The 14,964-nt window shown below is 45.6% G+C and overlaps 1 protein-coding gene across 3 annotated transcripts in view; it reads left to right on the forward strand.

Moving 5' to 3' along the window:
* Positions 1 to 14,964, forward strand: part of OSBPL1A (oxysterol binding protein like 1A) — a 1,891,697-nt gene that overhangs the window by 1,807,405 nt on the left and 69,328 nt on the right. For all 3 annotated transcript variants that reach the window (XM_078687412.1, XM_078687413.1, XM_078687414.1), the window contains one exon: positions 12,937 to 13,027. In XM_078687412.1, coding sequence (XP_078543538.1) covers positions 12,937 to 13,027 — 91 coding nt within the window. The remainder of the gene's footprint in view (positions 1 to 12,936; positions 13,028 to 14,964) is intronic.

The following is a 14,964-nucleotide window of genomic DNA, read 5'->3' on the forward strand; positions in this document are numbered from 1 at the left end:
CTTTAAGCTCCCAAATGGGAACGTGACTACAACATATGCTGTCACAACTTTGCACACAGTCGTTGAAACTGCGCGAATACCACATGGTTCAGCTCAAGCCGCAGAACTCGTTGCACTTACGAGAGCATGTGTATTGTCTAGAGGAATGAGAGTGACTGTCTACACTGACAGTCAATATGCGTTTGGCGTGGCTCACAGTTTTGGACGATTGTGGAGAGAACGTGGGTTCCTGACTTCGCATGGAACTAAGATTCAGCATGGTCAGTTGGTGAATGAGCTTCTTGAATCACTGACCTTGCCCCTGCAAATAGCGATCGTGAAATGTAGTGCTCACAAGAAAGTGACTGATGATGTTGGTCGTGGAAATGCATTTGCGGATGAAACCGCTAAGGAAACTGCAAAGAATGTGATGAGCCGAATGTATGTTGCGAGCCCAGAAAGATGGACTGGTGATGTTGGAATATGTGAGGACACGATAGAGAGCGTGAAGTCCATCCAAGCTGAGGCCACGGAGAAAGAGTTGAGCACGTGGAGAGAGAGTACAGGAAGAATGGATGCAAATGGTTGTTGGATTGAATTGACAGAGCATCAGAGATGGTCGTTACCCGATGCATATGTGCCTGCAGTGGTTACAATGGCTCATGGAATGGCCCATATCAGCGTGAAAGGGATTTGCGAGTTGTTGGCCCCAGTATGGAAGAATTCGGGGATTCCCAAGTGTGCAGAGAATGTTGTCAAGAATTGCATGGTATGTCTGAAACACAATCCTGGTAGGGGAACCCCAACTCCAGCTGGTCATTTTGCACCTCCTACGTATCCGTTCGAGGTTTTGCAGCTAGATTTCATACATATGGAGAGGTGCAACAACTTAAAATACGTGCTCGTGGTTGTTTGTGCCTTCTCAAGATGGGTAGAAGCCTATCCCCTAAAAGACAATACTGCCTTGTCCACAGCGAAAGCCCTTGTGAAAGAGTTCTTCCCCAGGTTCGGAATGCCTAGAATGGTCTGGTCTGACAACGGAAGTGAATTTGTGGGTCGTGTGATGAAAAGAGTGTGTGAAGGGCTAGGCATTAGGCAGAAGTTCCACGCTGCGAATCACCCCCAATCAGCTGGATTAGTGGAATGTTACAATGGCACGCTTAAACCTAAAATTGGCCAAAATCCAAGCGAGCACAGGTCTTAAATGGCCTGACGCTCTACCCTTAGCACTCCTATCCACCAGAATGACTGTGCATTCGCGAGTGAAACTCAGCCCTTATGAAATAGTCTTTGGTCGGCCAGCCAACATATGGGGAGTGCCTAGGCCCACGAAATTCAGCGAGCTGCCACACCCTATTTTGCTTGATTACTTGTATGAATTGACGGCTAAATTGCGTGTTTTATATCAACAGGTCCACAACACCTTGCCTCCGGTCTCTGAGACTCCGGGTCACTCCATTGACCCAGGTTCATGGGTCCTCGTCCGCAACTTTCAAAGAACAAGAAACGACCAGCCCAGATGGACCGGGCCTCACCTCGTCCTCCTGTCTACAAGGTCGGCTGTTAGGGTGGAGGGGAAGGCCAATTGGGTCCACGGGATCCATTGTAAGAAGATACCCTTCCCTCTGCCACATGACCAATGGGTCCAGAAAGGAGGCACTGACTCAGAGCGCACAACTGATGAACGTGTAAAAGCGAGAAATTTTTTCGAGAAACTGTGCCACCACCAGAACAACTGAACTGTGTGGAACCTGAACTACTATTTCTGGACCAGACAGTACCCGGGAAAAAGACGCTACAATTTGCGACCAAGAAAAACAGACTAATTAAAAGTGATTCCTTTTGTGATTCGAGAGAAAACCCCATGGACTAATAAAATGTGTCTTTTCCCCAAATCCTATTTTTTAGTGCAGATCTCCCATCTAGGTAACTTGCTTATTTTTGTTTTTTCGAACCGCCATCCGGGTTCCGCTGCTAGGGTCGCGGTTGATTAAAGACTTTTGGGTGCAGCTGACGACGTTAGGTCGTTGGTTCTGGTTGGTCCAAGGGAGTTGCCCTAGACTGACGGAAGCATCCTTTAGCAGAGGCAACCTACCACCGCGGGCAGCACCTTAGAGAGGATGGAGTTTCCTGATGTGGAGAGGCCTGCCAAACAAATGAACTTTAAGCAGAGACTTTTTAACACGATGACAAAGAAAAGTTTTAGAATAGTGTGTATTTTTATGCTATTCAGCGTAATGGTCTTTTTGATAAGCTATGTTTTATTCTCTTTTCATGTGACATTTGCGCCCACTACATCACCCATACCTCCTCCTACTGTTTCCTCTCATTCTTTCCACCCTCTGCCTGACCACGAATCAAATAGGAGATTAGAGTTCATTAATAACTCCTTCGTTCAGTTATTACACCAACTTGTAATGAACACAACTAACTGTTGGGTGTGTGGTCTCATGCCCCACACCACGGATAAAGGTATCCCCTATTTGGTCCTGCCATTTAGTCACAATGGTTCAGTCTGGGCATATAGGACAATGTTCATATATGCACGAGAAATCCAACCCCTACGTTCTGTAAAAGACAACCTCAAGACTAGCGCCCTAGTCAAAGGTATAGTTGACATGATCAAGGAAGTAACCTCTTACGAAGATACCCCGGATGATGAGATACTTGCATATGTAGGTTGGAACGTGACCGGATATGGCACTACATTAAGTGAGAAACAACAAGCCAAAAGATCGTCCCCTATCTGGATCGTACCTCATCAAGGTCACCTGTGTCTGCAAGGTATTGGCAAGAATCCCAGAGCTCAGCTAGGGAAGAGTGTCTGTACAGAAACGTATGTTTTTGGATCTCAGACTTCCCCTGCGTTTTTAGCCGCTAAAGGTACTTATTTCATCTGCCATGATAGAGCAAATACATGGTTGCCCCCTGACTTCTCGGGCTCATGTTTTGTTTCATTCCTGTTACCTCCCACCTACACAGCAGCGGCGGATTACCATCGGACAAGGGTAGTTAGAGGTGTTTTGAGTAAAGAAGACACTGCAGGTCAAGAATTTGGTGACTTTGCAATGGGTTTTCTGCCGTTCTGGGGAGCCATGGCTAACAGCAGGAACATAAGGCAATTGACAAGGGAAGTTGAATCCACCGTGACTGAAACTGCTGGTGCCCTTAGTAACCTGACTTATGACTTATGACCCTTCAGAACCGGGTCGCTTTGGATGTAATACTTGCGGACCGAGGTGGAGTATGCAAATTGATCCAGTCTAGTTGTTGCATTTTCATCCCAGATAATGCTCCAACAGTGTACAGGGCCATCTCCAAACTGCATAAGATTTCCGAATCTATTCATGTGGATAAAGGAGATTGGTCATTAATGGGATGGTTCTGGGAACTGATATCTGCCTGGGGATGGAAAATTCTGATGGTCATTGGGATGGTCTTAGCCATTCTTTTCCTGTTCTGTCTATGCATACAGTGTGCTCCTGCAATATGTGGCCTCTGTGCTACATCATGTGTGAGGAAGCCTGTGTCAAGAGATGAACTCAGTACTAGAATGATGTTACAGCAACATCTCAATGACTTTAGGAATATAGATCTGGACTCAGACTAACATGAGGATAGATTAATTGCCTATGTAAGGGCAAAAGGAGGGTTTGTGGTTCTGAAAATCTGGATTCATATAATAGTACTGGACTCGAGAATAAAAACTTCGTCGAAATAGGACGAATTTGGTATCAAAAGACCGAGAATGACGAGTACATCATGTACATGTATTTTCGGCGTATTCGAGTGACGATTTCACCTCGAAATCGTCATTTACATTCTGAACCCCACTCCCATTTATATGTTGCCCTTTACATAGGCCTTAATCCAGTTGAATTTGATTCCACAAGGACACATACTCCTTAATCGACTTCTCCCTGACCTCAGTACAAGTTAGAACCATTGCCCCAGGCCGAACTCGTTAGGTCAGTTCCCTCCCAGTGGCCGAGCAAGATAGCATCTAGGCTCAACCAGCCATAAAACCATTTCAGCGCGCACACCTGCCATATCTCGCTCACATCTTTTCTCCACTCCTTTTCTTCACTTGCTTTATGATGGGGAGGTGACCGTTTTTATTGGGGGTCCAGCGATATCTGATGAAATGTTGGGCCTTGCCGGATGATTTGTTATGGGCAGCACGACGTGAAATATGTACATGTCATCATGACTCTGCTTTTCTTTTGTAACCAGTAACTATAAATGAAATACCACGAATTCGAAGAATGTTTGCCCAAGGCCGAATATCATGTATAAAGAGAGAAGCCTGACTTCGTGAAAGTGTGCAGTCTCCTGAGAATATACCCGTATTGTACTTCTAGGACCCTGTTACCTTGGTTGCAGCCAATAAACTAATCTTTGACTTCACCTAGAAGACTCTGAGTTTCTGTAGGTCTGACTCAGGAGAACCCGAGGTCTCTGGGTGTTGATTCCCTGACACCGCTGGGTTACCGGTTCTGTGCCGGTTCTTAAAAACCCAGTACCTCAGTTGGTGCTTCACACTAGAGCCTCTTTCCTACCAAAATGGCAACACCTTTCCAAGTGGGACAATCTGTCACCTTGCCCACTTTCCACGCTCCTCCACATCCCTCTGACGAAGAGGAGCGACTCCACCATCTGGACCCAAAAGAGCATTGTTGTTCTACCTTGACCGCACAAAAGAGTTCTGGGTGGATGACCACTCTTTGTTGTGAAGAAAGGTCGGCCGGTGCAGAAAAGGACCATCTCACGATGCAGCATTCTCTGCATCAAGATCTGATACACTTTGGCAAAGAAGCAGCCTCCTGAAGGCTTAAGTGCTCATTCCACGAAAGCAACGGGCATCCCAGGACACGTTTACCATGCTATACTGCCTGGACATTCAGGTCTTCAGAGATGGCCATTTTGATTGTTCGGTCCTGCAGGACATGTCTGCAGTCCCTTCTCCAGGGATGGTATTGCTTGGGTATCTATTCAAAGGTAAGGAATCTGCGGATATTTGTCTCTATCAGATGTACAAGTTACTGCCTTATCTTGAAGAGACAGTATCTAGCTGCATATTGCTTACCAACCCACCCATCCTCAAATTTCTATTGTCAAGGTTGTTCCCTTTCAGGGCCCTAGTTTTTAAACATACCAATGTCAGCACTTTTCATGGCCCCTCCTTTCTGGCAAGTTGTGAAAAGTAACTGACGTCAGAACGCCAAGGTGGCGCCTATATAGGTGATGGGGATGTCACTTCCGGCGCAGACAACGTCACACGGAGCTGACCAATGCCACCTACCAGCGTTCAAGGGTATTGCTGGGGAAAAAATCTTCTGTATCCAGTCTGACACCTGGGAAATTCAAAGGTAAGGAATCTTCAGCTAGATACTTTCTCTGCCAAATAAGGCATTACCAAAGGTAAGTAACTGCTTGAAAATCTTCCGGATCTGGTTTGACACCTGCGGATATTCAAAGGTGAGGAATCTGTAGCTAGCTAGTCTCTACCAGATAAGGCATTACCAAAGGAAAGTAACTTGCTCTCCACCACCCCTTCCCCATTTAGGTCTTGCCTGCAGACCGCTCTAGCCGCATTTTCGTGACCTAATTCACTTAATAGATACTTAGATATGGCTTTGGGTGTGGTCCTTACTCATGACTAGATGAGTTTATTTCCTTCTCCTGATTGAATGGCTTTCCTCTCCGCTCTTGTGTTGATTCCGCCAAAGAGCATTTCATTCTCACTGTGTTTTGTTTGCTTAAGTTGTATTCTACCCTGTTCGTGTCAATTTTCTTTCCCGCAAGACATATTGGCTTGTTAAATATTATGTTGTGGAATGGTGAATATCAGTTTGAAATGTCAGTGTCTTATTCCAGGGAGCATTTTTTTTTATTCTAATCAGGTGTGTGTAAGAGGGTCTTCCTGCTTCCAAGAAACTGCATTTCAGTAGAAAGGTGTTTCTCCAGTATTAGGGTGTCTTTCATAGATTCACATGCTTGAATATTCCCCGTCGTTGGAGTGGGGGTCCCACGGTAAATAAAATAGCAATAACATACTAATAATATGTATATGTAACACATAACAGATGAAATACATATTAGAAAACAGGCAGTAAATGCCTAGACATAATTCCTCATAGGAATACATGAACAGAGAAAAAAACACTTGTAGCCTATTCCTGTTATTATGTTGGTCCAAACTGTAGCCAATCAGGCGCCAGCAGCCCTCCAGAATCTTCTCCTCAGAGCTCAGCACCTCAGGTTTTCTACCGCACATCGTGTGAAGGGAGTCTCCCTGAACTCTGCTCAATTTTCTTCATTTTTCTTAAATTTTTTCTTCATAATATCACAGTTTTGTAATGTCTTCTTACATGAAGTCTACCTTCAGACCCTGCGTCACTTGTGGGAAGCTGAGACCTTTTCCTGTGAACCCTCATGAAGAGTATATGGACCAGCACTCTGCCTGTCTCTGACATGGTAGGTGGAGAAGGGGTTGTTCTTGTGCTTAGACTATCCCCCCCTTCTGATGTGGGAGGATTTTTTTGTTTGTCCTGCACATTAAGGTTTTAAGTGATGCTTCTCCTCTACTTTACCAGCTGAAGTAACATCACAATTAAGGGGTCTCTGGCCTTCTTTGAGGCTTTGCCTCCCACTTTTACGCCCACGAAATTTACTCTCAGGCGTCTAGACTCACTCTGCGCACTTTTCTACGTGAAAATGTGCCAGCTTGTTGACGATACGGTCGATGTACTCTGACGACAATCTCTGCCGTCACTGGTGCTCTGCAACGACAATGCCTCCAGGCATTCGTCGACGACAGTGAGCACAGTGCCCTCTTGTCGACTAAAGGCTCATCGACCACTGGGAGTTTCGTCGATGGAAAATTTCTTTGACAGTGGCCTCGTCGACGGTGGCCTCGTCGGCGGTGGTCTCGTCGACAGTGGTCTCGTCGACGGTGGTCTCATGGACGGTGAGCTCCGTAGACGGTGAGCTCCGTAGACGGTGAGCTCCGTAGACGGTGAGCTCCGTAGACGGTGAGCTCCGTAGACGGTGAGCTCCGTAGACAGTGAGCTCCGTAGACAGTGAGCTCCGTAGACTGTGAGCTCCGTAGACTGTGAGCTCCGTAGACTGTGAGCTCCGTAGACTGTGAGCTCCGTAGACAGTGAGCTCCGTAGACAGTGAGCTCCGTAGACAGTGAGCTCCGTAGACAGTGAGCTCCGTAGACAGTGAGCTCCGTAGACAGTGAGCTCCGTAGACGGGGAGCTTCGTCAACATTCAGCTTCGACGCCAGTTGACTTCGTTGACGGATGACCCTGTCAACTGTTGGATTCGTCGACGGTTGAGCCCGTTGACGGATGACCCTGTCAACTGTTGGATTCGTCGACGGTTGAGCCCGTTGACAGTTGGTTTCACACACTGTTGACTTTTATGCACAGTGCTTTTGTAGACGATTTATTTCGTCGACGGCAGCTTTCCGCTACATCCACGTGAGGGCGTGAAGGCTTTTTACTTCCGCCATTATTCTTCTTGGACAGCACATAGCTGTATGAGCATGTTTTTTCTTCAGATCAGAATTATGTATTTCTGACAGCAAGGCTGCCACGGCCTGTACCAGGGCGGGATTACGTCTTCCCTTACAACTGGAGTTCTATTGCATTCACCTTCGGTGAATATTGGAGGTTTCTCCCCTCCTTATGTTCGTTTTCCCCTCGTCCTGGGGAAACCACAGAAACAAGTTTGTTCCGTTCCCATCATAGACTTTATTTAGAAAGAAGGTGTTAAACTCATGCAGATGCCAAACTCTGTGCCGGCGTTTTTTCCACGCCTCGACAAGAAATGTGAAGCTCCCCACTATTCACCTGTTTTTCTAGTCTCTCAGCCTACCCTGACTCAGTCATTACTCAGGCGGCACAGCGATTATCTTGCAAGCCAGTTGGGCAGGTATGCCGCCAGATGTGCACTTGACATGTTGGCGCTAGTAGAACTTATTCCAGAATCCTCCAAGCCTCACGCAGGAGGGAGAGAGAGAGAGAGAAGTGCATCAGAAATAATACACTGTGCAGCGGACATTGCGTGTACAGGTTTTCGACAGCTCGCAATAGGAGCAGTCTGGCAAAGACATTTTTGCTTCAATGCTACGTCTTTCGCAAGGAGGTTCAGACTTCCATACTTCACTTGCCTTTTGATTGAGGATCGCTTCTGGCCAGCATGTTGATGAGGCACTGCAGACCATCTTAAAGAACACAGATACTGCCCACACCCTCTGTATATAGAATCGCAGCCTTTTCGTGGTGCCGAGGATGTAGATCCACGTCCTTTTTTCAAGGGAGTACCATCCAGTATTGGCTCCTACAATCAGAACCAACTGCGTTACTCAAATCAAACGCAGTCACATGGGCAAAGTACCAACAGGTCCTACATAGAAAATCATCGTACAGCTGAGGCAACTCTTCTAAGAAACAATGGACTACCTTGAACCCACCTTTATTCCCTCCAAAAACGTCGGAGGTCTAATATCTCACTTTTATTCCAATTGGTCAAAGGTGACAGAGGACCGTTGGGGTTTTTACACGTCATGCCCAAGGGCACACTAGAATTTGTCAAATTTCCCTCTTTCTACACCTCCAAAGGGACCTCCACCATTTCATCTACGGGAGTCGTTTGCACAAGTGTCTATATGGATACAAACAGGGACCGTCTGAGTGGTTCCGAATCTCCAACGGCGTTAGGGTTTACTCTCAGTTCCTCATGAACAAGCAAATCAGGAAAGTAGCACATGATTTTAGATCTTTGCGCAAACTTTACAAATGTTGTACCTCAAGAAAGTCCTAAAGTTCTTATGCCAGAACGACTTTATAACTACTCTAAACCTCCAGGATGTCTTTTTTCATGTGCCAATCCTTCCTAAGCACAGGAAGTGGCTACGCTTTACAATAGGTACAAAACATTTTCAATTAAAGTCCTACCTTTTGGACTTAGGTCCGCTTCACGTGTCTTTACGTAGATCCTGGCGCCAGTGGCAGCCTATCTACCTCTGCAAGGCATACAAATTTATCATTACTGAGACAACTGTATAATAAGGGCTCGCTCTTATTTACAGGCAGTCCAGCACACCCAGACTTGTCAGACACTGTTTCAAAACCTGGTTTTCAATAACTCATGACAAGTCCCAACTAGTACTAGCTACGATAGGAACGTTTCTCGGAGCATCAATCAATACAAACCTAGCAAAGGTGTTTGTCTCACACGAACGACGGGCCTGCAGCTCCCACTTGGTGGTTTCTTCTACGTACGAAAAAGTCTGTTTCAGTAGATCCTCAGTCATTCCTGGCCACAGGCTCCACCTGCATCCCGTTGGTTCCCAACTACAGATTACACATGAGAAAATTGCTAGAGGAGCTAGACAAGCAGTGGTTGCAGGTCTCCAGTTCAATCGAAGATCTCATTCAAATCACTCCTCGGATGCAAGAGGCCATTGTGTTTGGTGGGTCCAAGAAAGAAATTTGTAGAAGGGGTGTGCGTTTCCTTCAAGAAGCGCCAAATTACACAATCACCACAGACGCATCCCTCGAGGGTTGGGGAGCATATCTTCAAGGGCTGAAGGTCAGTGAGAGGTGGAACCCTCAACAAAAGGCTTGGCACATCAATCTGCTAAAGCTAGGTGCCATCTTCTTAGCCCTCAAATCCTTTTGTGCAATCATTCAAGGGGCCACAGTATTGGTTCGCACAGACAATACTTCAAGTATGCATTCCTTAAACAAACAGGGAAGAACGAGGTTGGTTCTTCTATCTCAGGAAGCCCAAGAGATGTGGGCTTGGGCGATACGACACAGGATCAATCTCTTGGTTGTTCATGTGCTGTGAGTTGCAAATGTGCTGGCGGACACCCTTTGGCAGGTCAACGGTGTCCAACCACGAATAGGAACTGCATCAGCCAACGCCGGATCGAATCTTCCAGCAGTGGGGTCATCCCGATCTGGACCTCTTTGCGACAGAAATGCCTGTTTCTTTGCAAGCTGGCATCCCCACAGGGACTCGCAGGGGAAGGCATTTTCGATAAACTGGTCTCAAATATATGCTTACGCTCTTCCTCCGATACCGTTGGTTCCGAGAGTTCTCCGGAAGATGAAGAAAGAGTTGTGTCGCTTGATTCTCATCGCCCCCAGGTGGCCTCGCCAATACTGGTTCACCAAACTTCTTCTCCTCTCAGAGTACGTTCCAATACAGTTTCGGCCAATACCGAATCTCCTCGCCATTCAGAATGGTCAAATTTGCCAGCCGGATCCGGCTTCTCTAAAATTAGCAGCTTGGCGTCTGAGCACCTTGAATTAGCTCATCGGCCTATCTCGGCGGATTGTAAGGAGGTACTGGCTTACGCGAGAGCACCCACTAAAATAAAGACGTACAGACTGTAATGGAAAAGAATCTGCATTTGGTGTTAATCTGCTGGGGTTCTCCCATTTCATGCAACCTCCGGACCAGATATATTACCTTTTTTCTTGCACTTGGCAAGATCAGGCTTATCTCATGCAACGTTGAAGGTCTTTTTGGCAGCCATTTCAAGGTAACGTCAGGATGGGTCCACCTCTCTTTATTCTTCAAAAATACAACAGTTCTTTAAGGGACTATTCAGAATGTTTCCTCCTGTACGTCGTCCGCCTCCATCATGGCATTTTAATGTAGTATTAGCGCAGCTCATGCGCCACCCATTTGAGCCAATTTTCAGGGTGTATTTCAAATTCTTAACATGGAGCGTTTCTCTTTTGCTAGCATTAACTTCATCTAGAAGAGTCAGTGATGTTCAGGCTCTCAACATCAATTCGCCTTTCTTACAATTCACGTCCAATTCTGTGGTGCTACCTACAAACCCAAGGTTTATGCCTAAGGTGCCTTCGGATTTTCACCTGAATGGACCAGTCATTTTAAAGACGTTTTTTCCTAATCCGCAATCCCCTGCGGAGAGGGCATTACATACCCTTGACATCAGAAGATGTTTAAAATTCTATTTGCAAAGGACCTCTTTCATTCTCAAATCCGATCAACTGTTTATTGCCTATGGAAAGATACGGCAAGGAAAAGCAGTGTCTAAACAAACCATAGTTAGATGGATTCCTGCAACTGCTGACTTTTGCCATCTTCATAGCTTATGGACGTTTCCACAACGGGCGTCCAGTTCCCGAACCTACAATTGCTCGTTGGGTTTCCTCGGCCATCGTTTTCTGCCATCAACAGGCAGGCAAGCCTCTACAGTCTTCAGTGAGGGCCCATTCTACCAGGGCGATGTCGTCTTCAACTGCCCTGTTTGCCGGTGTGCCGCTGCATCAGATCTGCAGAGCAGCCACATGGTCAAGCAGGCACACGTTTACGAAACACTACTGCCTGGGTGCCATCAACGAAGCAGACACTGCAGTGGGACAGGCTGTGCTTCGCATTCTTTTTCAATAAGGTGAGCCTCTGTCTTCCCTCCTCTATTATGGTTTACCTTATTACTGTGTCTTGCATGACTATATACTTATTTGGTCTTATAAGTCTATGCATGTGTATCATGACTGGGAAGTTTTCTTCGGATATTACTGCTTTCTATTCTATATTCAAGCATGTGAATCTATGAAAGACACCCTAATACTGGAGAAGAACAATTGTTACTTACCTGTAAACAGGTGGTTCTCCAGTATTGGTGTCTTTCATAGATTCACATGCGACCCACCCTTCCTCCCCTCAGAGGCTCTCTTCTCCTCATAGACTTTGTGGTCACTCTTGTGCTACGAAAATCTGAGGTGCTGAGCTCTGAGGAGAAGATTCTGGAGGGCTGCTGGCGCCTGATTGGCTAAAGTTTGGACCAACATAATGACAGGAATAGGCTACAAGTGTTTTTTCTCTGTTCATGTATTCCTATGAGGAATTATGTCTAGGCATTTACTGCCTGTTTTCTAATATGTATTTCATCTGTTATGTGTTACATATACATATTATTAGTATGTTATTGCTATTTTATTTACCGTGGGACTCCCACTCCGACGACGGGGAATATTCAAGCATGTGAATCTATGAAAGACACCAATACTGGAGAACCACCTGTTTACAGGTAAGTAACCATTGTTCATAAATAACGTAACCTGCACTGTCTCGTTATGCTCAGTTATGGAAAGGAGGGTACATTATTGTACTTCCAAATGGAATGAATGCACACCGTTTTATTCAGCATTGGAAAGGAATGTGTACTGTTTTAGCCCTGCCATCAAGGAATATGTACTTAGCGAGAAAACTGCATCTGGGGTTTCCCCTCTCTCAGTTTAGCAAGCATTGACAAAGCCAATTGGTTTGACACTTCCACTCAAGCACTTACAAAAGCAATTGAAAAATACCTGCTGCAGTACAAAAAAAATGAAAAATAGTAATGCTTTGTGTATACAGTGCATGTATGGGATTGAAATGGGGATGGAAGGGTGCATCAAAACAGCCATTTAATAGAAGGATGTGATTGTCAGTCTCAATCCAGTCATTCAAGGCTGCTGAACCAAAGAAGCAATTGGCTAAAGGAGGCTAAAACAACCCCCCACCGACCTTTATAGAATGCAAAAATACCACTAATAGTGAATGCCATAAGCCCAACTACACGTCAAACCTAAAAAGGGGCCATATTCCTATAATCACTAGAAAGAAATCTGCAAACAAGACCTTTTTCTGAACTTTGGCCTCTAAACAATTCTTTGATACTTGTTTATTATCCGATCACTCCCCCTTCAAAAATCATGAGTTTAGGTTAATAATATAAGGTAAAGAGTATTCTGGATTAACTACACATTCGGAGAATGCTTTACAGTGGCAGAGTAGCAGAACATGTCTTGTGTGCACCACTCTCAGACAGAACTGTAATCTGAACTGGGCTTTAACAAAGAGCCTTAGTAGGGTCTTTAAATTTGCAAGGATATAACATACATATCTGTTTTTGTTAAGATTTAGCTAGCGAGGAAAAGAAAAGGCTAGAGGAAAAGCAAAGAGCAGCTCGCAAACACCGCTCCAAAGCAGATGATGACTGGAAAACCAGGTCAGTGTATTGTGTATCTCGTCATCTTTTTTATTTTCTGACTTTGATGAATGACTAATTTGAGTCTCTTGTGATGTTCAGTTAGGTTTCCTTCCGCATTTACTTTTGTCGCAGTTTCTTTAGACTTTTCAAAAATAGTTTTCTGTAACATTGCATGTTTGAAGAGTGCTTTTTTATGATACTGAGTTTACAGTTTTACTTAATGTCTCACGTGTATCACTTAGAAAAATTGTGATTTCAACATTGTCGGATAAGTTATTTCCACTACTTGATAGACCCCCTAACCATAAGAATGAGTGGAGCAATTGTAGATACATCTGAATTCCATGCTATGTTTCTTTATTATGGTGGTTCCCAGTACAGTGCAGTATTATTAACAGTTCTCCAGTATTCAATCTTTCATAGATTCACATGCTTGTATCTTCCCCGTCGTCATGGTGGGAGTCTCCCGGTAAATGATAACCATAGCAGTAGAAGAAAAAACTGCCTGGAAGCCATAGAGTAGTGAAACCACTAGGCAACCTCTCCTCCTCATTATGTGTCCTTAACTACAGCCAATCAGCTGCCTGCACCAGCCTACACCATTCCCAGCAGAGCCACCATACCTCAGATTTCCAACCGCCTTCGTGTGAGAAGGAGTCTCCCTGAGCTCTGCTCAGTTTATTCTCTCTTCACTGAACTTTTGACCTTTCACAGTTGGAAGTCAGGTACTGTTCTTTTCTTGTCAAGCATTATTTCGTTCAGAATGTCTGAAAGCTCCAAGAAGAGCCTTTTCAGAGCTTGCAGGTCCTGTGGCAAGGCCAGACTGTTTTCTGAAGATCCTCACAAGGAGTGCTTGTACTGTCTGTACCCTAAGCATATTCCTAAGGACTGCAAGTATTGCCGGACCTTCTCTGCCAAAACACTGAAGGATAGAGAAGCGCGCCTCTTATTATGGCTTCAGAATAGGAAAGCTCAAGACTCGGAGTCTGAGGGAGAAGCCAAGGGACACACCGCTAAGAAACAAAAAAGAGGGTCCTCTGAGGAAAAGGGAGATGTGAGGAAACAAAAAGCAGGAAAAACTAAGGAAGGTGAACCTTCTACTTCACTCCCTCCAACTCCTCTTAAGCCTTCCTCAGAAAAGAAAGCTCCGTCGTCGCGTCCGTTGACGAAATCTACTGAAATTCCAGTCAGATCGCCGACGGGGCCGTCGACGACCTCGACGACGACAATCTCGACGACGACAGCTTCGTCGACGGTGAGTGCCAGACCTTCGTCGATGGCAAGATCTTCGTCGACGAGCATCCCGTCGACTATGCGGATAATTGTTCCGTCGATGGCCCCGTAGACGGCCCCGTCGACGACGAAAAAATCGTCGACGATGCCATCTCCAACAAAAATAACTTCAACCTATATTTCCATAAAGAGGATTGCTCCGTCGACGGGAGTGTTGACGAGCAAAAAAGGGGAGTTTTCCACGCCGAAGATTTCACCTCTACTGCCCTCTACCATTCTGGATTACCAGGAATCAGAGGAGGAAGGATCCTATGGTGTTGCTTACAGTCCTTCGCAGCTCCATATTAAACATCAGGATTCCGATGAGGAAGACCTTCAAGAGGCCCAGGAGCACTTCTCTTTTACAGATCGGCCGGTCAAAGGCCAGATGAGATACAAGTCATTTCATCAGGCCTATCACTATGAGGATGATGAGGAAATGGATACGCCTGTGCGGGAAGAGGCCACGTCGGTGCCTATCTCTTTAATAACAGACCTAAGAAGCATGATTGACAGCTATTACCGTCGCTTTCCGGAAGATAATGCTTCCGCGGCCACTGAGAAAGTCTCTCAACCTGCAAAAGAGACACCCCTGACTCAGCCGCCGCCTCCTCCTCGGACGGAGGTCCAAAATGTTATTACAATTCATGATTCCGATCAGGACGATCAAGAGGAGGAAGGGG

This window comes from Lissotriton helveticus, chromosome 4_1 (assembly GCF_964261635.1).
Source record: "Lissotriton helveticus chromosome 4_1, aLisHel1.1, whole genome shotgun sequence".
NCBI lineage: Eukaryota > Metazoa > Chordata > Amphibia > Caudata > Salamandridae > Lissotriton > Lissotriton helveticus.